The 27,254-nt window shown below is 39.2% G+C and overlaps 2 protein-coding genes and 3 long non-coding RNA genes across 7 annotated transcripts; 3 read left to right on the top strand and 2 right to left on the bottom strand.

Moving 5' to 3' along the window:
• Window positions 1-768: 768 nt before the first annotated feature.
• On the top strand, window positions 769-11,376 carry LOC145228927 (G-protein coupled receptor 84-like). Its single transcript, XM_080094144.1, has 10 exons — window positions 769-4,105; window positions 7,630-7,736; window positions 7,997-8,210; window positions 8,300-8,432; window positions 8,737-8,917; window positions 9,369-9,487; window positions 9,774-9,843; window positions 9,911-9,962; window positions 10,777-10,988; window positions 11,244-11,376. The coding sequence occupies exons 1-10, from the start codon at window positions 3,323-3,325 to the stop codon at window positions 11,374-11,376; spliced, it is 2,004 nt and encodes a 667-aa protein (XP_079950270.1). The 5' UTR covers window positions 769-3,322.
• Window positions 9,836-11,250, bottom strand: LOC145228930 (uncharacterized). The gene is made up of 3 exons (XR_013860322.1): window positions 11,200-11,250; window positions 10,775-10,977; window positions 9,836-10,424 (listed from the first exon to the last, which is right to left on the bottom strand). It is a non-coding gene; the product is annotated as an uncharacterized LOC145228930 (long non-coding RNA).
• Window positions 11,377-14,395: 3,019 nt separating the features above from the next.
• On the top strand, window positions 14,396-21,037 carry LOC145228928 (monocarboxylate transporter 4-like). The gene is made up of 9 exons (XM_080094145.1): window positions 14,396-14,883; window positions 15,187-15,335; window positions 17,470-17,644; window positions 17,728-17,849; window positions 18,210-18,443; window positions 18,587-18,783; window positions 19,295-19,520; window positions 19,891-20,007; window positions 20,092-21,037. Exons 1-9 carry the CDS (start codon window positions 14,480-14,482, stop codon window positions 20,445-20,447), a joined length of 1,980 nt encoding a protein of 659 aa, XP_079950271.1. The 5' UTR covers window positions 14,396-14,479; the 3' UTR covers window positions 20,448-21,037.
• A 739-nt stretch (window positions 21,038-21,776) lies between these two features.
• Window positions 21,777-25,897, bottom strand: LOC145229996 (uncharacterized). 3 transcript variants are annotated; one of them, XR_013860531.1, is made up of 3 exons: window positions 24,734-25,897; window positions 23,561-24,421; window positions 21,777-23,159 (listed from the first exon to the last, which is right to left on the bottom strand). It is a non-coding gene; the product is annotated as an uncharacterized LOC145229996 (long non-coding RNA). The 3 variants fall into 3 exon arrangements; XR_013860532.1 differs by having other exon boundaries at window positions 21,778-22,971; window positions 23,047-23,159; window positions 23,561-25,885; XR_013860530.1 differs by having other exon boundaries at window positions 21,779-23,159; window positions 23,561-23,730; window positions 24,026-25,771.
• Window positions 25,898-26,225: 328 nt separating this feature from the next.
• LOC145229994 (uncharacterized) lies at window positions 26,226-26,975 on the top strand. Its single transcript, XR_013860529.1, has 2 exons — window positions 26,226-26,414; window positions 26,638-26,975. It is a non-coding gene; the product is annotated as an uncharacterized LOC145229994 (long non-coding RNA).
• Window positions 26,976-27,254: the final 279 nt, after the last annotated feature.

Here is a 27,254-nt window from a genome sequence, read left to right as displayed (position 1 = left end):
CTCAGTATGTCTATTGTCGGTATTTAAGATGTTCGTTTCAAAGCCTTGCAGCAGGTATGCAGATGACGGACAGAATCACGTCAGACCCATATTTCGACGAACTTGATCCTGAGACATCCCTGTGGACTCGCTGCGACCATTGACGGCATTTTGATGACTTTGAACTTGACATGGTGGAGCGAACACAATCAGCTGTAGACTGGCGTTAGTATTTTAATGTCAACGGTGAGACAGATGCTGATTTGGCCATTAGTCTGCAACCAAACTGCATTGACTCGTTTGTATGACACAACCTCTTGAACCCAAAGATTGAAACTTTTGTCATTAAAAAATAAATTTAAATCCACACTATTATCATTATACAACGCAGTAAGTCGATTCAATTGCAATCAGATTTGACACATGAAGTTTATCGTTCAACTACACGTATAACATTTAAAGCAGCTTTTTTCTGTATTAAGTATTAACCCAAATGCGACGCGCGTAGACCGGTATGCAAATAGTATGGACGTTTGAGACATAGTTCAAACATATTTTAACAAGGAGGTAATCGTGAACCTAAAACTGCCAAAGGCGTTGGTTGAATGTTACGACGGTTTCCCGTAATGCGTGGTTATAGCGCCTTAACGAATACGAGCGAACCAATGTAAATGAAGATTTAAAAAAATATCAAATTTGCACACAAATTATAATGTCAAATATGTTAGAGAGTAAGAAAGTTGTAAAGTATTGTTGATTCGTGAACACTCCTTGCAAAAGGCCATGTTTGAAATTTCTAATTTTATTCCTAATGTTGTTGTTCGCTTTGCGAGTCTTTAGTGTAAATTGGTGTCTAAAGGGTTGCAATGGGGTTAAATCAAGTAGCCAAACCCTTTGACATGAAAAATTTAGGTGCGTATGTGTGGTGTTGGGAAGGGCTGGAAAGTCTTGGTTTGCAGGGAACAAAAATCCATTCATTTGACCAGTGCCATGCCCTGTTTCAGGTGCGTGGGCCATTTGATAGCAAATCGGGAAAAAATGCAAAACCTTGCGTGTTTTAACCGAATAAAAACAGGTTCGACTACTGAATTCCATTAGACCAAAGACGACGTCATGAACGTTTTTTTCTAAAACCTAACAAACTTGACAGTTCTAACGATTATTAATTCTCCCATGGATCAACATTTAACGTTTGGTAAAGCCCTTCCCGCTATCAGAAGGCTGTGACCGTGCCCGGGGGCAAACATCGTACTGTATAGTTAAACGTAAGAACACCTGTGTCAATCAAATAGCAAGTATAATTTATAGGCAGCCGAGCAGTTTCGATTCCCAAAAGAGTGAAGTTACGTCTCAGATGCAGTAATGCAATCGGATATGCATTTAAGTGTTACATTAGTCTTAATTAATTGTCATAATTCTCATGGGAGCTTCCGACGGCAGTGTTCACTATGCATAGCATTTGCGTACCAAGCAGCTTATTTACATTGAAAGTAAACAGTATAACAGGATCTATGGCAGTGGTTCCCAACCTGGGGTTCGCGGACCCCCAAGGGGTCCGTGAGACGGTTTCAGGGGGTCCGTGGAGGCAAACATTTGTAGTAGCATTAACATCAGTACAATATTTTTAAGTTCCCAAATTGTTTTTACAATCCTGTATATAAGTGCAAACTGTTTATCAAACCCTTGCATCAGGAAAACTTGTGATTGTTACCTCTATTGTGTCATCACAACACATTTATCTCTTTTTAGTGCATTGACTGCTACAGTACAGAACTTTATTGAGATTAACGGACTGTGAAGTTTGATTAAAATTCTGCCCCCCAAAACGAACGTATAATAACGCATAATGCGGGAAACGAAAAAAAGATTAAATTACCTTGGGGGTCCGCGGACTGATAAGATTTATAAAGGGGGTCCGTGACTACAAAAAGGTTGGGAACCACTGATCTATAGGTAGGCGACAGCCGTATAAGAGTTTTATTAATCTGTTACAGGTTCAAAATGTTGCCGCCCTTCCTGTTCTGTTGTTGTAATTTGTGCACCAGAAGGTATAGAGGTCTTCAGTTTGCTGAGTGGTGGTAACTGTTGTCTTAGTTACCACAAGGATATGCTAACGCCCCTAAAAGCAAGCGTTTCTATACCAAATATTCTCTATAATATTGATTACGATTGATTCTAGTTTATTGTCTTCTTTATCTTGCAAATTGTGTTTTTATGTTTCATTGTCACCTTCAGTTCGTATTCTTTATGCCTGTAGAATAGCTTTCAATAAGGGCCGAGCTTAACGCTTGTGACGTATTCTTGTGGTTATAAGATACGTATGCTTTATAGGAAACTAGTATTGTTCCGTTAAAAATCGGTGATGCGCCGACAGAGCAGCTTTGGGATAGGTGTAGCTGTTTTCGAGAATCGTAAAAGGAACAAATGTTTGTGAAAATGTGGCCATATGAGCGAAACACTTGATCTTTGAACAAGCGTCCATAAGCGTCAAAAAATAACACTAATCCTTTTGTGAAATAATATTACAATGTGAATCATGTAACTCTTCGACCTAATCTTTTTGTTTTGCCAAACAATTACCGCCTACGTTTATAATTCATTAATCGTTTATCACACTGCCGGAGGCTGTACAGTAAGACAAAATCATAGTCATCAAATAAACGTCGGTCTTTTATCCCTAGTATAGTGTTCGAAAAACCTCTGCGAAAAACTTACGGAACCAGAAGCGTGTTACGCGTTTAGCCTCAATAACATTCAATCGCCTTAAACCTAATGCTAATAAAGTTAGGAGAACTGCTTTACATCTTTTATGCACGAGATGACGATAGCTTTCCTGCAGTGGTTTTAAAGCACCACAGGGGAATAACGCCGCAACAAACAAACAAACCAGACGGAGCAGGAAAAACGGATTTTTGTTATTTCTCATTTTCTTTCTGTCAGTTTGTAAACAGGGTGACTCAAAGAAGTCATTCGCCGCAGTCAGCGGTTTTCGATCCGCGGGAAAGACCTTTAACCACATTGTAAATGAACAAACGCCCAAATTGAGACAAACGACTTTCATTGACGCAATACGCCAGTGCTCTCCCACCCTTCTAATTGACTCGTGAGTTAAGTCGGGTTTCAATCTGGGTTTGGTTATCGATTTCCTTCACCACACTTTCGAAAATTCTGTTAATTTTCAATTTGCTGAACGTCTTTTTTTACCGTTCCATCCGGTGTTGTTGCTGTTAAGGAGAAAATAAAAGTCCTGAGTTTTAATGCGTAACATGCAATTTTACACCAACTCGGTGTTCACAAATTATTTGAAATTGAGTATAATTGATGCATTTTTTAACACAAAGTAATGAAACTATATCTGTGTAGACACTACATAGTCACCACTAATGACACCTTCCTAAATCTGCTTCAGTTGACCAAAATCAACGACCAAAAAAACGAAATGATAAACACCGTTGACGCCCAAGGAAGCGGCGAGAGCCCAAGCTCCGTCGCCTATTTGATGACGTCACACAGGCGAAAAGAAGGCGGATCACGTGGTGGCGGTGGTTTGCATATTTTAAGCGTTACCGATGATGAGGCGGTAGATTCAAGTGCTGAGCTACTCGACCGAAAAGACACCAGACTCGAAGCGGCGGAAACGCATAGCAATCACCAATTATCTGAAGGCACCAACGCAACTACGATTTACCGTCGAACGGATGAAACGACCACGTTCAACCTTGTATCCGCTTCAAGAGTAGGCGATGAATTTGCTCTCGACATATTCGATGTAAACAGGACGACGTACGCAATCTCCGATATGATGCCGACCCAAAACGGTTTTATGTTCAGCAACATGACAGACACCTACAGTAGCAGTTCGATGCCACAACTTAACGCAAACCTTAGCAGCAACGCATCAACAATGAACGAAGTCGACAAATCCGGGTTACGAGCGCTAGGAATCACTATTGGATTAATCAACATCTGCCTGGGGTCCAGTGGCAACTTGCTCACAATCCTGGCCATCGTTTTAAACAAAAAGCTTCGAACGACTTTTCACATCTTCATTGCAAGTCTTTGTGTGATTGACTTTCTCACTGCCACAGTGATGATGCCATTCAACATCACTGCATATTGGACAAAGGTAATTTGTACATTATATTTTTAAGAAGTTAACATTTGATTGACATACTAGATAAGTGGGATGTATCAATCCAGATTTGAACAACGTTGCATTTTGCTCCTGTTTTGACCTTTTGATTGTTGCCTGTTGTGGAAAATCGTGATTGAAATTAGGCACGTCTTGCAAGATGCTATCTTATTTTTACAAACGAAAATGTGTTTCTAATGTGTTTATGATTAATGCAATGAAGTCTGTATTAAATTTAGTACAGAGGAATCTTGAGAGCGGCAAAGTGCATTGTCACTCCAAAACGGCAATTTTGGTAATCCCATATCCCTTGATGACCATCTTAAAGGTTTATGTTTAATATTGCATGCTGAAACAACAGTACTTGTTTTAGCTATTTTTAAATTTAAAGTGGTAGAATATAAATTTTAATATTGTTTACCCCCAATTGTTTACTTTAATTTACAATCCTGTGAGTTGGATTTGATCTTTTTAATTTGCGTTGCATTGAAAGCCACCAAAGACTGGATATTGCATTTGCGGCGTGCCGAGTCGAAGATTATGCCGTTTCAAATGGCAAGTATTAATAATTGAATTCAGTCAGAAGTCGGTTGAGCTTATCTTGTACTGGACAAACAAAACTGCATTTCCAATTCGTGCAGCATTTAGTGCTAGAAGCGTGTGTAGTAGCAGCCATTCGCCGGAAACGATACAGTAAGTACAACTCGCGTTCTGCCTTGTTGTCAGCTGATTCACAGCATTGTGTGAACGATGAGCTCGCAATCGTCGATTTGATTCATGAGGCCTTAGTTAAGTCTAAAATCGAGCATTACGCACATGAAGTAACAAATGTAATGAGATTGCGTGACCTTGTCCCGCGATTGTTACATTTTGACGAAGTTTATGTAAGTTGTCTTTAGACTTGCCTGAAGTAAACCTGTTTAAAATAAATGTCATCCCGTTTTTAAGATATTTTCCGCCTGTATGCGTTCCATAAAATTACCAACATCTATTTGATAACTTGTCATTTTTGCAAGTGTTCTACCACAAGACTGGGTTTTTCGCTAGCCCATTGTAGAAAGATCCTGAGTCATTGTTAACGTCAAAATTGACACCGCAAAACAAATAATCGCGCTTACGTGCATTGAAGCCGAACTGAACCCATCTGCTATTGATTTTTCGACTTAATAGTCACCATCTTGTAACTGTTTCTGCACGAAAGGCCATTACCGAGCGTTTATCTCATCGCTGATGATTTGCCCACATTGTAGCTTATGATTTATATTGTAGCACTGCGAACTTTAACGACAAACTTGATAGTAATTGTAACATCAATTGGTTTTAAATCGAAGGCCAAAAGGGTAATGAACCTTAAATTTGCGCGCAATGCACCATAAACATGGTTAGGAAATCTTTTTTCATAGAAAGGCAACTTTGAAAATCACAACACATTTATAGAAACACAGCAGACAAAGCATGGGATTATAGTGTCCACATTTTCTCAAGTAACGCTCACCAATGCTCCAATAGCATATATTATAGTGTTCTAAAAATCGTTAAACACCGCATAATTATAGCAAGTCAGCTGTGAGATAATCTTACAGCTTTGCTTATATAGTAAGTTTGGATGTAACCACTTCGGTTCATTGGGGTAGAATTGATCCGTGCAAAACTTCCTTTGGGACTCACTATAATGCCAAAGCACAGGCCAAAAGTTAAGTCACTAAGATCGTAACTACCGAAACGGGATACGGTAGGGGTCGACAAACATTTCAAATCTACGTGAAAGTTGACATACCAACTTTTTCAGTGTGATATAGTGGCTTGTGTCAGATGATTTCAACAGTAATTTAAACACAGACAGATTTGTACGTTTAGGCTAGATTTGTCAAACTATTACATTATAACGAATTACACAAGCAATGTAAACTCTACACTACATCAATAAGTGTGTTGGATAATCACCTCGCGTACCAACCTTAGTACGCAAGTTAGGGGTTACCAACCCCCATTAGGCTTCGGCATTGTCACCTGGTGAACTATAGCCCCAATGTCAATATTGATTAAAAAACAAGCAGCCATCAAACGCGCGAGGATTCGCCGTTGCATGAAGTATTTTTCCGCAAGAACTACTTTGATAAATGTACAGGTGGGGTTTCTTTACCGTTTGTTTAGGATTTACGGGGTTGTTCATCCAAGCGTTAATTACCAACTACTGACTACATTTGAGGTGGTTTAGCACGCTTGTGAGAGACATAATGACTAATTATCTTAAAACCAAATACATAACCAAATATGTATCTTTATATAGGGCCTCAGAGTTACGATTGCTAACTTTTCGGGCAAAAATGTTGACGAAACAATACATACCGCCGTGAGCAAATTCCGCTCCATAAAAATTATAAATGATTCAAATATAACAAAAAAGCTGGACAAACATTTTTTCAGTACTTGTGGCTTATTGGGCACCGTAATCGTATTCCCATTTAATGTTTCCATTACTAAACATTTGCGTTATTTCGTTCGTCGGGAGGTCACCGAAATACGAAAAAAATTTTTGACTGATCTTAAATTTGCACTAAAATCGATTTTGTAGTTTAATTGCGTTAAGATTAGGCAGAAACCCTCATCGACCCTACCACACCACACCACCGCAGGGTTAGGCGAACTCCAGCCCTAACCCCCAATTCTTCGTAACTGAGGGAACTCGAATTAGGAAATGAAAGACGAACAGTCGTCTTTGTAAGTGTTCGCCAATAACCAATTCCAGCAAAGAGTAGATGCATAGAAAACAAAATCAGACATGTTTGTTAAACGTACCGTAACCGCTCACAGTTGTACAAAAGTATAACTTGTATAAGTATAACATGGTCAATTACAAAGAAGGCTGTTCACTTTTCAGTTCGTGTTCTCTCAGATACGCATAATTGAGGGGGCAGGTATCGAGTTTGCCCAATGGCTTGTTGGCGAACAATAAAAAATATAACTTTAATATTTGCGTCACTGGTGAGATTTACAACGTCAATTGGTCACGTGGCACGACGTGGTGAAACGGAATCCTATTAAACGCTACCACTTAAAACGAGATGAATATAACCAGTGCTAACATAAAGAGTCAAAGGCCATGACAAATAGGGACGTCAAATTTATTGACGCATGTGCGTGCAATTTATATCTACTAATTACATTACCAGAGACATTGCATCCTCATTGAAGGATCTTTGACTTGCGAATGATGCGTGATGGCGTTGTTGCTAGTGGAAATGGGACTGAATTATAAAACAGAGTTTTAGCGTTTGATCTGCAAGACGGTTTGCGTCATTAATAGCAATCCACAGGCCACATCGAGGGGTTTATTTAATTTAGCTCTCACGCTTCGAAGGCCTTGTCTGGTGGTTTATTTCCCAAAGGGTAATGGGAATGGCGCCTCGCGTTCGGCGACGTACCTTAACATGCATCATATAAAGGTTGATTACTCACAATTAAAATACGATGTCGTAATGAGATAACTGTCCTAATCCCTTGTTATTTGATTACAGTCGTGGCCTTTCGGTGAGAATTCGTTTACTTGCTCCTTCATGGCCTTTAGTTACTATTGCTGTGGATATACGTCTATCGTCTGTCTGCTCGTCATTACGGTCAACAGGTAAGGTTATTTGCAAACAACGCTGTGATAAATCAATAGCATTGTTTTTCATCATAACAATTCCGTCTCACGCAGCCATTGTGCATTAAAATTACGCGCATAAATTTGGTCAATTGTTCACGTAGGAGAAATGCACTGTAGTTTCGTATTGATCTGGAGTATTTTTGAAGGACTTTGTTCTGAATTGCCCATCCCAAAACCACACAGCATATTTAGTCAATATTTTTGCGATACAGTTCAATAATCTACTTTATACTTAGGTTTATAGGGATCGTTTACCCGGAGCATTACGACGATCTTTTTACGCGCAAAAGAATTATTCTTGCGATCGCCATCTCTTGGATTTTTGCACCTGCATTTTTGTTTCCAATATTTTTCTTTGCCAACAATCGCGGCTACGGCTGGTATCCGGCCCTTACCCTGTGTGTATTCAGAACTGACCGATACAACACACAAGAGCAGAATTACATGCAAGTAAGTCCAACGCACTATAAATTATGTAATGCTTTTTACAAATTTGAAACAAACGTCCTATTCGCTTACACGCTTGTTTTACTTTACAGTTCATTCGCGTTCTTTTCCAATTTCTTCCACTCATTATAATGGTTGTGCTGTACGTGAAAATTTTTCTAACATCGCGAAAAGCAGGAAGAGCGGTACTGAGGATGTCACGAAAAAGTGTGGATTCAGTAAAAAGTAAGTACCCGGGTGTAATCTCTTGAGTATTTAGAATCCACTTATAACGGAAAACGTTAGTAGGAATTTTCATGTCTTTGAAAATTAAGCATTTTCGTTTCATACTTTGCAAAATAGACACAACTTAACTTAAAACGGCCTTTTCTACGAAACAACAACAACAAAAAACAGTAACCTCGGCTGTGATCCAATGGTACCAGTTAAGTTTCTTGGTAAAACAGTGTTTGTTGCCACTTTTCGCGATGTTCGAACGATCTTGCATTTCCTTTCACACGATCTTTCAAGTCAAATTCATTGTTACCAGGTTCAACCGGTCGCTGCCAGAGTAGGAGGTTTGGAAAATGCTCCTCACAAGTTCCGATTGGTCCAAGTCCAGTTTTACACCGCAAACCTTTCGAAAGCGAAACAAAGAGCGCCGAAGATGACTCAATCGAACTTAAGTCGGTTGATCATGAAAATGAATCATCTCTCGTCGGCCTTTGCAGGTGACTTGTTACAATATGATCTATCAAATTTCCACATTTTATAACACACCTATTTTTTTGTGGTATGAGATATTAAAATCTAATATACTGGAACGATAATTTCTGTTTCATTTTAAAGAAGTTGATCGTAGCTCTGTCAAAGCAAGATTAGGCGGCGTTGATTTTGTAAGATTGTTGATTAAGTAAATCACTGCCAATAACAAAAGTATGAGTCAATATTAAACCTTATAAGTTATAACAACAACGATACAGCAACATATTAAATTCACTCTAAACTTAATAGCATGCAAATTAATACCGTCCGAACGCTTATGGGACATCAATAACATTCGATGTGGTTAATCATTAGTACATTGGGACATCTGCATCAGCCAATATTAACGGGTCATCTGACTAAACCCAAGGGATGAATTACGGACAATATAATTTGATATTCATTTTGCTATTAAAGTGACGGTGAGGAAATTAAACGCCCAATCGAATCTCCAGAGCCAATAACGAATTCAAAAAGCACCAAGCCGGTTAAGCAAACACTACACAACAACGACACCAAGTGGCGGAAAGAGCAAGGTAGATTTGAGCAAACAAGTTATGGTAACTTGATTTAAAGATACAGTTGACAATAATCAAGTTAATCTGTAAAAGGCCAAGTTAATCTGTAAAATAAAAAGTGGTATTACGGGTACAATTAAATTTTGTTCGTGGCGTCCAGTGCACGACGGTTGCAAGTGAATATGTTGTGCCAAAAATAACAGCATTAGGTTAGAACTAAATACACTCGTATGTTTTACACTTTGATACAAGATTAAACGCTTAAAATAATAATTTAACATTATTTCGTGCATTCCTTTTTCAGTACTTGCCAATTCACACATACGACGAACCACTCCGGAAAATATAACCCAACGAGACAATCATCATAAACAGTAGGTTATAGTTTATCTTGTATCGCTTTTTGACTTCACACTGTGAAATATCATTATTTCTTTTCAGTCGAATTAGACGACAACGAACAGCGATGGAAAGGGAAGCACGGAAACGAAGGGTTCGTTAAAAAATCTGTGTTAGGTTGTAGTAAATAAGCGAAAAAGTTATGCATATGTACAGTGCCGGAAGTTTATAGGACTGCTGTGTCAGAGTCAGGCCTCGCTTTTTGGGCCGGGTTCGGGCTTATGTTTTTCAAATACGGGCTTAATTCGGGCATGACATTACACACTGTGTCAGTATTAAAAAAAGTTAACTAGCTTAATAGCCAGCAGTTACTGGAGCTGGACCTGACCTAATGTCAAACAGCCCTAAAACGCCTTGTTGACATCAATCGTCTATTGTATTTGTTGTCTTGGTCTTTAGAGGCTTCAAGTATAGGTCTTTCATTCAAACTTTCGAGCCTAAACGGGCTTCCCAAAAGCGATTCGGGTTCGGACCGGGTTTCGGGCTTGTACTTTCGGGTTCGGGCTCCAATTTCAGGCCCGTTTACAACTCTGTGCTGTGTAGTACTTGAGGTGTGCTGTGAATAATATAGTTTGTTCTTCCGGTTTTGAAATTAATGATGATTCTGAAAAAATATTTATGACCACGGCATACTGATGTATAGAGACTATACGGCACATTTATGCATAGTATACCAGTTCTACAAGAAGCATAATAAAAATGCTAACCTGCTGCGTTTAAATTTGAACCCGCCACAAGCAGTTTATCCAAATCAGGTACCGTAATAACTGAGCGTTAAATTACACTAACTTTGGGAGTAGTCAAATTGTTGAAAACAGCATGCCGATTTCTGGATAATATTTTGCAACTAAAATTGTCCTAATTTTTCTTGTTCTGTTTTTACGAATGTGCCTTTCCTATACTTACAGAGCATGGATCGTCGGTTACTTCGCATCAGCGTTACAATTTGCATCGCATTTATGATTCTCTTCATGCCGAGTGTCATCGTCAATCTTATTCCAAAATCGGTGAAAGTTGATCCACGCGTTCACATGTTCGCAAGCGTAATCACGTGGTTCAACTCATGTGTGAACCCTCTCATTTACTGCTTCATGAACGCCAAAATGCGCCTGCAGTACAAGTAAGTTTGGTCTTTGTAAAAAGAAAAATCCACAAGTTTGTAAGTTCAAAGTTGCACAGGTTTGTAACATTTGTACAACCTATATCGTACAGGTAATGTTAGTATTGGGGAAAAGTACGCCATAAAAAACATACCAAGTAGACAATAACACATTTCGTTTAGAAGTATTGTGTCATAATTAGTGCAAAGGGTGAAGAAATAATATCACTACCTGTTTTGATTGTGGATTTTTAACTAAAACTGTATAACTTGTAGGCTGCTTCTCACTAAAGCGTGGAACTCCGTGTGTCGTTGCGTTAAAATCGACACTAACCGCTCGGTGGGGCACGGGAACTACAATTCCAGTTTCAGATCCGCATCGCAACGAAGCATGACTCGGCATTCGTAATCTTCACTGTCTTTCTCTGTCGTCGCGTGACACAGCATTATCTTGTTTGCACAACTGCCTTTTATTTTGTCGTTTCTTTTTCGTATAATTTAACTTTATCGATTCGACAAAAAGGTTATTCACTGCCTGCGACAACATGTTAAGTGTTGATCAATACAAGTTGTATTGTCTTTGTCACCAATCCTTATGCTTTTATTGCCACTTTTCTTCACTTCACGCACATTTTACCCAACACTGAATTCTTTTTATTTTTATTTGAAGTGTAAGTCACGCAATAAATACGCATGTGCAAATAACCAAATTATTGTGATTACTGTAACACCAAAATGCTCTTTGTAAAAGTATATGTAGGAAAATGTTCACTAAACTCTGTACAGGTTTAATCCCACGTCTACCGGACTCGTTTACCAGATTATCTTCCAATCGTAGCACTAAAGCAGTGACAGTTTGTGTTGAGACGTTTGAGGCTAGTTGTCGCTTGTTAATTCGCCGACTACACAAGTTTCGTCCCTGTAAGTTGCTCCGGGCGTGGCTTGTCAACCGTGGTACAAACACGGCGGTTCTGTCCCGCGGCATCAGAATCTTACCAACAACGAAAAGCAGTAAAAACTGGGATTGGGGGATTTTGAAGGGAAAATTGAGTGGGCGTAACAAAAGGTTTTCATGGTGTTTACTCAAATATTGCAACCTCTCACTTGATCATAAAGAGTGTTTTTTTGATAATTTTACTTGCGCAATATTTGTCAATGTGTATTTCATCCTATTTGTACTGTAAGCAAAGCATTTTGGAGCGATTGTTGACTGCGGGCTCGAGAAATATGATATGTTTGCACGGCATTTGAATAGTAAAAGTTACATCTTTGTGCTATTGAAAGTAAATTATAGGTAGTCAAATGGAAATAATCCATTAGGGTTTGTCAAATGTTATACCAAGTGTTCTTTACCATGCACACTAATCATTAGGTAATGTTTGTTAATTTGAGCCTGAAAGTTTGTTAATTTCTATTTTAAACAAGCGCCTACTAATAAATTCAATTATACCCCTACTAACATGTCAAAAGGACCAAATTTGAAATCATGATTCCTTGATGTTTCCTATCTTGAATAACATACCGGGAGAATTTGACGTGGCCTGCCGGGAACGTTCGTGAAGCCCAAAGTTCAATTGGTTCTGGTAGATTGGAATTGTTTTTCCGCCGGGAAAGGTTAACGGTTGAAAGTGTTGTTGGGACACAGCAAACATTTGATTCTAGGTCGGTCCCGTGAGGCAGGACGCATTGCAAACAAACGCCCTACGTCGATTGGGAAAATTATGGGAGTTTGGTTAATTCGAAGCAAAGGTTAATGCGCATTATCACGTAGGCCTTTTATAGTAATATTGTGCAACAACTTACCTCATGGTGCTTATTGAGTGCGAAGTCCACCTTTAGAAATTACCTAAGTTTAAGAAATTACAAAAGATGACCGCAAATTAGGCAAACCGGCCCTGACAAGAATAAAGCTTTGATACCATGATCAGAAAAGTCATCGATAAAACTTGTACGGTTAAATTTTGGACTTTTGACCACAACAGGTGATTGACGTACTATTCCCTCCTTGTGACATACCTAATGTGTCTACATACAAACGGACGTTTATTGGTTATTGGCGGTGGGCGGCAACCGCAAACACACTGTGCCAACATTGACCACATCGAACAGTATCCAATTACGACCGGCTCAGTGAAGAGGGTAGAGGCGATGTTTGGGAATTTGTAGGATTGTGCGAAAGTAACTACTGCTTTGGTTAAATTTTACCTTCCGTTAGACAACAGCTATGCCTATTTATGGTTTAAATAGTGTGTTGCATGACCTTACATTACAGAACTATGGAAAGCGGCATGTTGCGTAATTCCTTGCGCTGTATGGCGGAATTTCACAATATTCAGCCCGGTAAGGCTCTTCAATAATTGAGTGGACAAAATTGCGAAACCTTGCGGTGAGCTGGCAGCCTAGGACGTCTATACCTTTCTTTATTATCTTGGCGCGGAGCCCTTTTTCTTTCCGTTCTCGTCAGCTGATCGCCGAGAGCAGATGACGCAACCACGGTTCACTCAGGCAAACAAAGGCACATGTTTTGATTCTTCGTCTGCACAAGTGTATAAAGCAAGAGTAATTGAGGTTTGTTTAGGTCAGTTAAAAGCGTGTTTGCCAGTTAGCGTTCAGATTCAGATGTTAGAGCGGTTACCTTATTAAGCACTATTACCCAATGCCCGTGTACCAGTTGTGTGAACTAAACTGTCGTATTACATGTACTATACAAAGGCAACGGTCATTTGTGATCTACTTTAGATAGGACGCCGTTCTGAATCAACTTGCATTCTGATTATATGTTGCACTACGTTGCATTTTGCGGATTTGCTGTAATATGTTAACATTACTTTAAGACCTATGTCGTTTGACAATTGTTTTCGTTATCTTCATTGTTAGTCACTCCTTGTTTGTGTTGACGAACCAGTTGGTTTGTTTACAGCTGACAAGCTGAGCTGCCGGGCAATGATTGTCGCCGCATTTCAGAGAACCACATGTGCGTGCATAATTATGTATGCTGACATCTGCTGTCTCGATGTCTTGCCTTTTAATCCACTCTACCGGCCTTCTGGTGCTTGTTTAAACCATCGATCTATGCTGCAAAAGTAATTTGGGTTGTATCAGATCGATTTTAACCCGGGGCACCATGTGCGTGTCGGCATGTCGCAAACGAGGGTGTTACGTGGAATTTATTTCACTCGCCCGGAAGTGTACGTTACACCTTTGTTGTACCTTCTTGTTTGGAAAGAAATATATTTCGACTGTTAGGCCCAAACATACGAAATAAAAACGCTTTGTGACGTAACCAAACTGGTTGTTTAGGTGATGCATTTGTCAAAACTATTTCTGTAGCGGCAGATGTTGTTTGTTTCTGTAACAGAACTTGCGCCATGTTAATTAAAGCAAGTGTTTGGTTGCTTTTCGAAGCTTGGTGATTACAACAAAAACAATGTACCTTCTTTTTCGCGCAGAGCTTGTAGGAAACACGTAGGGCATTTAAACGGGTGAATTGTGCAGCGATACGGACAGGAGAAATGGACGAAAGTGACCGCTTGGTTAGTGACGGAAGCTCTCCCGAAAACACAGACGTCAACGATAATCAAATGAGCACAGAGGAAAGTCCCGACAATGCGAAAATCCAAGCCGAGGAAACCAAAATTCAATCAACCAAACAAGATGGAATTGACACGTCTGCTTTGGAGCCACCATCCTCGCCTTTGCCGACGATCGAAATTACGGCTTGTGATGACGGTGGCAGCAACCACGACCTTAATGGAAGCACCGTGAGGTTTCAGTCCGGGATTTGCCCCCTGCGCGAACGTGATCACCCTTCGATGAGCAGAGAATTGCTCTCGTCGCCAACTGCCTCGCATATGGCCCTTGGCTTTGGCTCGTTAGACATCATAATGGAAGGCGACCACACTAGAGTCGACGGAAAGTGAGTAATATTGTCCCAAGTGAGCCTCTCTTTCCTGTATCTTTTACCAAGTTTCCTGTTTATTGGGGTTATCTCGGGTGCAGCTACACTGTAGATAATACGCCAAACGCGTCATTAAACCAATATGGTGAAACGCCTCGCGCACTTGACAAACGACAAGGGTATTACGTAACAGTAGTATATTGATAGCACAGCAAACGCTGATACGTAGCAGCCCACTGAAGTACCCTTACGCAATGATAAAGTACATTATATATTATTTCTCCCTACTTCGTCCCTTAATCTTGTATCAACACTTTGCAGTGAACAGTTCCCTGACCCGCCGCGTTGGGGCTGGGTAGTGGTCATCGCATCTTGGATTGTGATGATTCCTGTCGCCGGTGTATTGGCCAGTTTTGGAACACTCGTTTCTTCCTTGACACAGGAGTTTAATGCAACAAAACTTGAAGCAGGTAATAAAATACACATACGCCGGTGTTTGTAGCATAAAGTGTGTATAGATGTCAATCTATGGAGTTTATAATACTTGGGAAGGTACTGAAGTTTAAATACAAGTGTTCTATTAAGTGCTTTTCTTGTTCCACGCCGCCGGTGCGTGTTTGCTTAAAAGTATACGCAGTTGTTGCTTAACAAACGCAAATCTGTCTTCGTACTGAACCAAATTTGAACCGGCCCGATACCATCACACAAAAACCAATGACTTGTTTTCCTTCCCTCCGGATCATACTGCACTGCTGATTTTGCAGCGTGCAGCAAACTGGAGCGGCTGCGGCAATGGTAATGTCGCAACGGTTTAGTTCTTCAACCTTGTTTACTACGTTTGTAGCCCGTTCGTGCCGCTGCCCCGTCTGTACGGCGGTTTTAAAATCTTTGTAAACTGTCGAGGTGGAAGCGAGCAATAGAGATAATTAGTCAAAAAAGCTTCGATTTAACGAGCGCCTGCTGTTGTCACATCACACCATTTGCCGGCTGGATGCGGCGCATGCAACAACAACGGATGATGCAACTTCCAATAGCAGTTTCAACACTGCGGCCATAAACTGCTGGTGGGAAATGACGAAAACCTCCGCGGTCCGTGTTTGCCAGTCAGATTCAACAACGATTTACGAGTAATCAAATGCGTTTTACGGGGCATTCGCATGGTAACTTTATGATACAGAAACATAATTTTACCGCAAAGAAATTGAACCGACACAGTACCTCCAAGGGAGTTGTCCCTTTGGCCTAAACCAGCGGTTCTCAACCAGTGGGCCATGGAAGCATTTTCATTGGGCCACAGTCCAATCAAAAGAAAAGCTTTCATTTGTGTCACTACACTCAATTTTACAAGATTAATGGCTTGGGGAGGAATTGAAAAGGAATGTAAATTTATTTGAATTAATCTATTTACGGCATAAAGTTACTTTGCGTTTCTGCAACACCTTATGTTTATGATGTAATAAACTAATTTGTGATTACAATAAAGCCAGATAGTAGCAGCATATCCATTGTCCAATTACTCTGGTCATAACTAAAAGTGCTTGATTAAAAGAAGGGAAAGTGCTGTTTTATGATTTTTTTGCTTTCAGTTATTTTAAACTTAACATCTGTTTAAAATATGATCTGCATTTTTTTTGTTCTGAACCTATTTTACAGTTGTGTTTTTTTTATAAATTTACTGGGCCACAGAATTTTTGTTTGATGAAAATGGGCCATGAAAGAAAAAAGGTTGAGAACCACTGGCCTAAACCCTTATTTTAAGCTTACATGTGCCGGTTAATACCTTCCGATCTAGTTGCGTAGGCTCAGCGGTCTGGTTCGCCGCTAAGGGCCCAAGAGCATTAACCACTTGTTTACTGCGGGTAGCTAGCCTTTCCCACACGCAAAAGGACTATAGATGTTATCATATATCTGCATTTACCTTGTTTACGGTGTGCTGACAGACTTTAAATCGAGCAACAACATGCGTCACGATAAGCCGCAGCTGTTATACGTTTCAGACTTGTGCGTTAATGATTTTGTTTTCCCTACACATTTAAACCGCCCCACGTAATCAAAGACTCTTGTGTTCCACTATGACGAATGCTGTAACAATCAAATACAAGTTTATGTTCTTGTTATTGTTTCTACGCGGACGCGCTAGTCTCTGTTTCAACATGCGGTAATATCGTGTGTTGTGTACGTATCGGTTGCAAAACGGGCGTCCTCAATTGTTCAAGACTTTTCACACTCGACAACAACATCCTACTTTTCTCCCTGTAGAGCCGATGTCTTTGTTTTGATGCGAAGCGAGCACGAGGCTGCTGGAAATCGATCACGAGCCGAGCAGCCCGTTAGTGCGTGAACAGTTGAACACCGCTCACGCTTTCGTAACATAGGGCTCACTCCATTGTATTACAGTACCGGGCATATAGACTGTCATTGACAGTCTAGTTTGGAGATACTCCATAGGAACACTTGTGCGCTTAAAGCCCTTAGGGAACAGCGCAAGTCAAAAATCGGTGTGCCGGTGGCGTTGGTAGCTAGTCGCACCGACCTCCTTCTTGGAACCATTTCATTATTGTGTTGTTTTCTTCCCAACCTAACCATGACGCGCTTATGTAACAGGTTGGATTGGGTCGCTGGCTTTTGGATTCACTGTCGGAACATGCCCATTCAGCACACCTTTGTTCACTGTGTATGGCGCAAGAAAAGTCGGTTTTGTTGGCGTCCTGGGCGCAACAATAAGTTTGGTCATCACATCTTTTATCCCAATCCTTTATCTCATGTTTCTGACTTACAGGTAAGCCAGCAAACAATAACACGCCAACTTGTTATCCGCCAATTGCACCAATCGTTTAAGTTTACGGTGTTTTGCTATTGCAGTGCGATGCTTGGCGTGTTTGCCAACTTCATCTACAATACGGCGATGAATCTGACCGGTCAATACTTCCCCAACAAGCACCAGGCTCTTGCCACCTGTTTGGCATCGGCCGGGGTATCATTCGGTAAGCGACATTTCCTGTAGCCGACCGCATGCATCGCTAACAGCACATTTTCTTCCCCACACTACTTTACTGACAGACATTCGTACAGTTCCTGCCATTGCACTACAGTTTGATTGATGTTAAATTAGATCGGATTTCTCCTTTAACTACACGTAATTCGGAACAAGCACTTCACTTTGTGTAGGCCATTAATTGTGCAGTAATTTATTTTCGCGGCGCAGGCAAAACATATAGTTAAAAGTTTCGAACACTTCGTATGGTTTTAACACTAAACAAAACTGTTTGTGCATAAAAATATCCACTGTGTAGCGTTTTGCATGTTCCTCCATGCACACAAAATTTATTCTGTATTCTTTGCAGGAACTCTGCTCGTAAATCCGCTGGCCAACGTCCTTGTGCAAACGGTCGGATGGCGAAATACCATGCGAGTCATGTCCGGACTTGTGTTTGTCATTGGTCTCGCATGTGTCGCGTGCTTCAAGCCGGTGAAGACTGAAGAACAGAAGGCAAAGACGATGAAACGAAAGAAAAAGGGCAGCGATCCTACTGAACCATCGGAAAACTTGATAGACAAGATTGGATCAAATCCCCGGGGTAGGATTTCTGGTGCTTCGACATTAAGACGAGCTTTAAATCTATAACTTGCCAATGTATTTATTTATGTGTTTGACTAACATACTCGTTGGTCTATTCAAAACCAAATATTTTGCTTTTGTTGCATTTTTTTTTCTTTGCAGTCAATTTGGAGGTGGCAGATGCCATGCACAATAATTACACAGGGAGCAAGATAAGTTTGGCAGCCCAGGAAATCAAAAAGAACGTTCTTAACAAGGGAGTTTGGGATTGCTCCATCTGTGCAAATCCTACTTTTATACTCTGGATGTTGGGGACTTTGTTTTGGAGTGTCTCTTTCCTATTTCCCTTTATTTTCCTGGTAAGAAACTATAAGATGGAGCAATATGTAGAGCAAAACAACTCCACGCGTTTACCTTGTTTGCCTACGTGGGTTTAACCGTGCGAAGTGAAATATGATTTAAAAAGGCATTGCCCCTCCGGGTCCCGATTACTTGATAAAAGCACCACTAAATCAAATTAAACTGTCAAATGAAAAAAAGTGTTGATATGTGCGACATGATCGGGAGAAACAAAAAAATTTTCGGCAAATCGTCGTCGCACTAAACTCTTTCTCGCTTACCATGACTAGTGTTTTAGATACCATTTCCATTTGCCCATTACGATTTCACATCAACACACATTGAAACAATTAAAGTAAACGTATATTAATAAGCCAATAAATTTTGAAGGCAAAACACATTTCAATAAATTTTGAAGGCAAACAACGGCTTTAGCCAAATCCTAAAAGTTGATCCCTACAAACTACACAGCAATTTCTTGAATGATGGTTGGCCATTTCTGTTCCATTCATAAATTGTATATAAATGCAGATTGACTACATGGAGTCCATTGGTATCGAACGTTCTGCAACAGCCTGGGTCATGACGGCTTATGGTATTGCTGAATTTGGCGGTCGACTCTTGTGCGCCACCGTGGCCGGAAAGATTAAGTTTAGCCTCGCTTATGTGTATGCTGGAAGTGCTGCGTTTGTTGGTGCTGCAACCATGCTAGCTCCGCAAGGAAAGTCGCTGGGCGTCATGTATGTCTACGCTATAGGTAAGTTAAAAACAAATCGCGGATGTTGATTTGCATTATAGATGACTGGGATATACACTTACGTGTTTTTTTTAAGAGCGAACATTGACAGGCCGACTTTTGATACTCATTAGTTAATGTTACTTACTAGACACCAACTTAAAAAGCTTTTTTATGCATATGGCTATTACTTGCTTGTACAAATCTTGACTTAAGCCTACACGACACTTGGTGCTGATGATGACGTCTGCAATTTAATCCATTTATTACTAATCCCTTTGGCAGTTTTGTTTTTATTCAAGATGATCAATACTGCTTCCTCAAATGAAGTCATTAGCGCTTCATATTGCAACGTCGCTTTAATGTCAGTCATCTGTTTGTTTCTTTTTAGCGGCTGGTATCAACGCCGGTATCCTAAACTCGCTTATGTTTGTCACAACGATGCATCTGTTCGGCAACGACAGCGGTAAACATGTCTGGGGATATATCAACGTCATGTTGGCCTTAGGTGAGTTTCGCATCAGCATTTGTGTTCAAAGCTAACGTATGCAGTTTTATCAACAAACCACAATTAAATTTTGCAACTTTTCAGGCATGGTCGTTGGCCCGGTTGCGGCTGGAGGCATTTACGATGCAACCAACTCTTATGTCAGTGCCTTTTATATGGGCGGTTCGCTATTTCTTGTATGTGCGATCATTATGATGCTCATCCCAGTTGCAAAGAACCACTTTCCGCGTACAGAAGCAGAGGCCAAACCGGTCCGCGAAAAGGCTAAGCCAACTAGCAATGGCCATAGCAACGGAGAACCGAAGAGCACCGGCTCAATTGTAAAACCAGGATCACTAAGGCGCCTTGCGCACCAACAACGGGCCATGAAGAGTTCAAAATACAACGGGGATGTTGAGGTTCACCTTCAGGCCCTTGAAGAATTTGACGACCAAGTGTAGAAGGTGGTGCGGTCGTGCCCATAAGCGAGGAAGATATAGACTTTAGTAGCGTGGTCTTGGTTTTTCTGAACACGAGACTGCGAGCGAAAAATGCACCATTTGCATTTATGGTATCTTGGTTGCTGAAGAAGTATCGCACATTGTGCAGTCGCACTTGGGAAGTTTAATGTTCCCACGACTGTTTTTGGTGTTGTTTTCTACTCGTGTGGCTTTGTGTGAAAGCCGTGATTTGCAATTCGCCAATTTTTCATCCTTACCGCTGTAGAATGCTTTAATTTCGCGCCTTCGTACGTACTTCCGAAAACATCGGTAGTCTGTCGTTGCAGGTCTACATGATGCTGGTATGGGGTGGTTTTGTTTTTTGCAAAAAGAAGCTTGGGGTGTGGTCAACTTTTCTTACGCTTATAGTAATTTTTACAAGCAATCACAAGCGCTGGAACTGTCATTCAAAATACACACCTCTATTTGTCTGCACTTACCATTTTGAGTTCCGTTAGGTCTGGTGTGCTCAGTTTCTGTTTTTTCATCACTCGTGCTGTGCTTGTTATAGTCGGGTCGCTGCGATTCGGAAATACACACCATCAAAAACACATTTGATTCTATCACAGACTTTCACGAAAGGAATAGACGAAATCCAAATCAAAAATAGCTTTACAACTACAAAGCAAATGGCTATTTCTAATTGATACGATTTAGCCAAGTTGTTCGTTTCTAACATTGTTCAGAAAAAGCACCGGTATTATGAGGACTGCGATTCCCAACCACCTGTTCATGGTAAACGTAGGCTATTTTCTGACTAACATTGTCAGCAAAATAGTATTAAGTTCAGAATTGAACAATTTTGAATTAATTAGGATCTTCGACTTTACGCACCTCTTATTTGTAATTAGTCACAGTGCAAAAAAGTTATTGGAGTTTGTGGTGTGTGAGGTTAAAAACGTGTTCAAAGGTTAAGTATGTTTAAATTTGCTTTGAATTGCGGGTATATCATCCATGCTTTCTGTTGATTGCATTGCATTCAAGTTTAGAAAATACAGAACCGCAAAAACACAATGTAATGTAAAAAAATAATGACAAATAACAAGATAATATTCTTCGAATTAACATGTTTCCTAAATTCTCAACCAATTAGTGACCTATTAACGGCGCTTTCCAAATAACATCGGGACATTGAAGTTCTATTTGGTTAACATGCCCCAGGGTGTTTAAGATTCTCAGAAACGTTTTGCAGAAGATAGGAACATTGAAGAAAGTTCTGTAAATTTTTGTTTCTATTTGAATAAGGCTGGAGGATTGTCTGGTCATTCTATTTGAATAAGGTTCAATAAGGTTGTGTATAAGTTGAATAAAAACAATTTAAAACCTGAAAAATCGAAATAATGTCACCCGTCACGCCGAAGAAACATACAACTTCCAATGTAAGCAACTTATCAGACAAAGTCGATGTACTGCTTTCACAAATTAGTCACAATAAAGATGAAATGTCCTCAAAACTAAATTCTGTTTTGAATGAGCTGCAAATCATAAAAAAGAGCCAAACATTTTTGTCTAGTAAGTATGATTTTATTGAAAAGAAGCTTCTCAGCACAGAAGACGAACTAAAAGCCATCAAAAAAGAAAACATACACTTAAAAGAGGAAATGAAGCAGATGAAAAAGGACATAGAGGAAAATAAAAATTAATGCACTGGAACAATACAGCAGACGAGACTGCTTGGAAATAAAAGGAGTCCCACACAATAACAATGAATGCACAGATGAAATTGTCATTGCTGTTGCAAAACGCCTGGATATCACACTTAAAAAGGAAAACATTTGTGTATCCCACAGACTCTCACAAAAGAAAGACCAAAACACATCTTCTGCACCTATTATTGTAAAGTTTGCAAGCAGAAAAATAAGGGACGAAATGTTTAACAATCGGTCAAAATTGTTTAAAGCAAGGGTGTCTGAAGCTGATGCACACAAACCACGGATTTACATAAATGAAAGTTTGACAAAAGCAAATAAAAAAATGTTCTACCAATGCCTTCAATTTAAAAGGCAAAATGGATTCAAATTTATATGGACAAGAAATGGAACCATTCTCATGAAAAAGAATGAAACATCTGCCACTATTGCAGTCCACAATACAGCGGACATGATGAAACACAAGATTTCGCCATCAGCAGAAATGTCCTGAAGCACCAACTGGTAATACAAGTCAGTATGTACTCTTTATGTTGTTGTATGTTTTTTTTGCTTGTTGCTGTGTTCAGTTTGAAATTTTTTTTTTTTCAATGTTACTTTGTTCATTCCTTAATGTATCGTACAATAACCTGAAACAAAACACCCTGAAAGTAATATGACCAATGTTAAAGAATCAAAATGCTTAAACATGGAAGAGTTCAAAATGCTAATAGAGACAACAACCACTTCTGACCTGACACTACTTCACTTCAATGTTAGAAGTCTTGTGTGCAATTTACATATCTTGGAAGAATTTTTGCAAACAGCTGATGTTAAGCCACATGTAATAGCAATAACTGAAACAAAATTACATGCAAACACTACAGCTAACATATCATTAAATGGATACACCTTTCTGCATAACGACTCACCAACAAAAGCAGGAGGTGTTGGATTATATATCAGGGCAAATTTGTTGTACCAAGTTACAGAACATTATCACATTAACATGCCAAAATGTGAAAATCTCTGGATTGAGCTGCAGCTAAACAACAATAAAACAATGGTGATTGGTGTTATATATAGACATCCTGGACCAAATATCTTATCGTTTTCTGCATACTTTGAGGCATGTTTGTTTAAATTAAACAAAAAAAATGACAAGTACTATATCCTTGGTGATTTTAACATTAATACCCTATCTAACACATTTATGATACAACAATATAAATCAATGACAACAAGTCTGAGTGCAAAATTGATAATTACGATTCCTTCCCATATTTCACCCTTTAACACAATGTCAGCAATTGACCACATTTATACAAACAATACTGATGACATAATTATACCAGGTTTGGTCTCTTTTGATATATCTGACCATTTGCCATTATTTACCATAGTAAAAAACTGCAGTCTGGTACAATCGAAAAAGACACAACTTACCAGAGATTACAGACATTTTAACATCGACGACTTTTTATGTGATGTGTACAGCACATGTATAGACAGGATTAACCTTCATCAATCCATAGATAAAAAGTTTGAAAACTTAATTAGTGCTTTCCAACAAGTAATTAACCATCATGCCCCCTTATCTAAATCCATCAGAAAGTCTGCAAAACAAATAAAACCATGGTTCAGTAAAGGAATCTTATTGTCAATAAAAAAGAAAAACAAACTTTATAAACAGTGTTTAGCGAGTGGCAAAGTAAGTGACAAATATAAGCAATATGCAAAGAAGCTAAAAACTGTTATAAGATGTGCAAAGCAAAACTACTTCAAAAAGTCATTTGACCAAAATCGCAATAGCACTAGAAAAACATGGCAACTCATCAACAAAATTATTTCGCGCAAGCATGTTGCATCTCAACAAGCAACTCAGATAGTTTATCAAAATAACACACTCACCAATCCAACAGACATCGCACACACTTTCAACTTGCATTTTGCAAACATAGGCATTGATATGGCATCACAGATTAGAACCACAACAACCCTGCCAAAGACATATCTTAAACATCCCACTCCAAATTCCTTCCAATTTTGTGATATAAACATACAGGATGTGTACAACACCATTCATGATCTTGACTCAAAGAAAGCAACAGGCCCATACAACATTCCCATTCATCTGATTAAGCTAGCAGCTCCTTCCCTCGCACCGATTTTGTGTACACTGTTTAATGAATCAGTACAGGCTGGCTCATTTCCGAATTGCCTTAAAGTTGCCAAAGTTATTCCTGTGTTCAAAGGTGGTTGTTCCAAACAATTGGGCAACTACCGACCAATATCACTTCTTCCAACCTTTTCAAAAATATTTGAAAAAATTATTTACAAGCGCATGACAACTTATCTGAACAAATTTAAAATATTAACAAAATTTCAATCCGGCTTTAGACCACTTCATTCAACAACTCTAACAGTGGCAGAAATTCACAACAGAATAATTTCAGCATTGGACAAGAGACTCCACACATGTACTATTTTTCTCGATTTAGCAAAAGCTTTTGATACTGTGAACCACAATATACTTCTTCAAAAACTTGAACACTATGGATTTCGAGGACTTGTACACAAATTTTTTAAAAGTTATTTAACAAATCGAAAACAATGTACTTTTTGTCATGGACAACAATCACAATATTGTGATGTGACATGTGGAATCCCGCAGGGGTCAGCTCTCGGCCCTCTGCTTTTCTTACTCTACATCAATGATCTTCCCCTTGCATCCGATTTTGAAACTAGACTATTCGCAGATGACACCTGCCTTACAATGTCGTCTAAAAATATCCAAATGTTGCAGACATCAGCAAATAAACAGTTTAGTAAGGTTGATGAATGGATGAGAGCCAATCAGCTATCAATCAACTATAGGAAAACCAAGTACATGATGTTTTCCAACCAAAATAGTTCTTTTCAATCCCAATGCAAAATCTCTGTAGATGGGGTGGAACTACAGAAAACCGATTCAGTCAAATATCTAGGTGTGATCTTAGACGAAAAAATGTCATGGGTTCCACACATATGCTACATTAGAAATAAAATTTCAGCAGTCTCCGGAGTTTTTTCAAAGTTGAAACATTATGCGCAGATGAAAACCCTTAAAAACCTGTACTATTCACTAGTACACCCACACCTCCTTTATGGGTTGTTATCTTGGGGCTTTGCCACCAAAACACACATGCAACAAATACAAGTCCTGCAAAATAGGATTTTAAAAATTATTACCAACAGCCCTTGGCACTGCTCTACAAACAATTTATACCTAAAAACAAATATTTTAAAAATATGTGATATGCACGATATGGAACTAGCCAAATTTGTATTTCACTTTAAACACAATAAGTTACCTACATTATTCGATGAACTCTTTATTTACGCATCAACTATTCATAAACATGCAACAAGACATGCAGTCAAACAAAAGTTTTTCATTCCAAGAGTTTTTTCCAGTCGCGGCCAACATACGCTTCGGTATAAATGCACAAAAGTGTGGAATGATTTACCTTGCGAAATTACCAATGCAAAAGCCGGATTGGCTGCGTTTCAGCGAAATCTTAAGCTCTTTTTTCTGGACACATACTTAAAGCAAAAATCACAATGAAGTCCATCGCAGTTCGTGCACGTGGTATCTGGTATGTTAGGTATGCAGTACCACATGGTCCACTGTTTACATACCACGGGGTGTTTTGCTATAATTACTGCCTTTATTGCTTCCAATGTTCTTCATTGATTACCCTGCCCGCTGAGTCTTTTCTCTCCGCAGCGCGCAATAATTGCCTACAGCTGATTGCAATAATACCCTGTTTTGCTCGTTTCCACCCGATCCGTCTGGAAGTCCCCGATTAAAATCGACTGTGTTACGCAGAATAATGCGTTTCTTATCGGGCGGGATTAGAATCTTTAGAACCTGTGTTATAACACAGCCCGATTGCGGACGGTTTTATCGGTAATGGCAGTGGAGCATTAAATTTGTTTTTTATTGGCAAATATTATTTTTGCTGTGATAATAATCGCAGGTAAATTGGGTTTTATATCAAAATGGCAGTTAATTGTAAAACAGCAAGACAAAAACAAATGCATTCAAAGCTGTGAAATGAATATGTTAAACACTAAAATGAGCCAAGAATCAAGATTAAAGTACCTGATTGGCATCAAGGTTCTGGCAATGAAGCAATGCAAAGAGACCTTTCAGTGAGAAGAATTTCAAGTTATTACCTTTGTATGAAGCAAAGTGAGGACCAGCACACTGTCATATGAGGGCTTGTAGATTGGATTTGAATTGAAATGATTTACAGTAAGTGGCTGCCTTGTTACTGCCTTTCTAAACTCAACTCTTTCTGTATTTCTGGCTGATGTTATTTTGAATTTTAGCACAGTTAAAAACCCCAATATTGAATATTAACTCTGTTTTATAACACTTAGACTGCTTATTGGTGACTAAACTCAAGCCTCTTTTGTTTAACCCATAATTGTCAAGTCAAATGAGCATACACTTTATCTTTATTTTTTTATTGCAGTTCACCATCCGGGAAAAATGCTTAAAGCTTGAAAAAATCAACAGAAACATTCCATATCAAAAAAATTGAAGAAACTCTTTCATTGCGGAAGAATTTTGTCGACAAAAACAGCTCTCTCTTAAAGTGTCAGCAAAATCATTGATGTATACGACCTGTTACTTGCCTCACAGGAGAAAATTGTGTGTCGAGATATGCACCACATACTTTAGTTTTACATAAATCAAATCGGAATATGTGTTATTTCTTTTCCACTGTTCTACCTGCCTGCAAGTTTATTTATTAGTTCTTATACCCAAATTAAGAATTTGTATTCAAACATTTGTAGGCGTTGATATTATTTTACCTCCATGGTGATTATGGTCTCATGTAAATTCTGAGAATGTTTTGCACTCTGATGTAGAATCGGACAGTGAAGTGATTCATCAGACATAAATTGAGAACCTCTAGTTTTGACCAGTAGTCTGCATGATAGCATGTTGTAACAATTGGGTGGTTCAACCTCATCTTTCACATGATATCCGGTTTAATTTTCTTGATAATTCAGCAAATCATTACATTTTCAGCTGTACAATATTGTTTCACCTTTTTGTTTTATTTTAGTCTATTTACTTAAAGAT

This window comes from Phallusia mammillata, chromosome 5, assembly GCF_965637545.1.
Source record: "Phallusia mammillata chromosome 5, kaPhaMamm4.hap1.1, whole genome shotgun sequence".
Classification (NCBI taxonomy): domain Eukaryota; kingdom Metazoa; phylum Chordata; class Ascidiacea; order Phlebobranchia; family Ascidiidae; genus Phallusia; species Phallusia mammillata.
Note: the sequence above shows the minus strand (reverse complement) of the source record. Positions and strands in the feature narration are given on the sequence as shown.

Coding starts and splice junctions, on each gene's coding strand:
- LOC145228928 (XM_080094145.1), top strand. CDS start 14,480: ATGGACGAAAGTGACCGCTTGGTTAGTGACGGAAGCTCTCCCGAAAAC. Junction 19,521..19,890: donor CATGTATGTCTACGCTATAG/GTAAGTTAAAAA, acceptor GTTTCTTTTTAG/CGGCTGGTATCAACGCCGGT. Junction 20,008..20,091: donor CAACGTCATGTTGGCCTTAG/GTGAGTTTCGCA, acceptor GCAACTTTTCAG/GCATGGTCGTTGGCCCGGTT.
- LOC145228927 (XM_080094144.1), top strand. CDS start 3,323: ATGAAACTATATCTGTGTAGACACTACATAGTCACCACTAATGACACC. Junction 9,844..9,910: donor CGAGACAATCATCATAAACA/GTAGGTTATAGT, acceptor ATTTCTTTTCAG/TCGAATTAGACGACAACGAA. Junction 10,989..11,243: donor AAAATGCGCCTGCAGTACAA/GTAAGTTTGGTC, acceptor TATAACTTGTAG/GCTGCTTCTCACTAAAGCGT.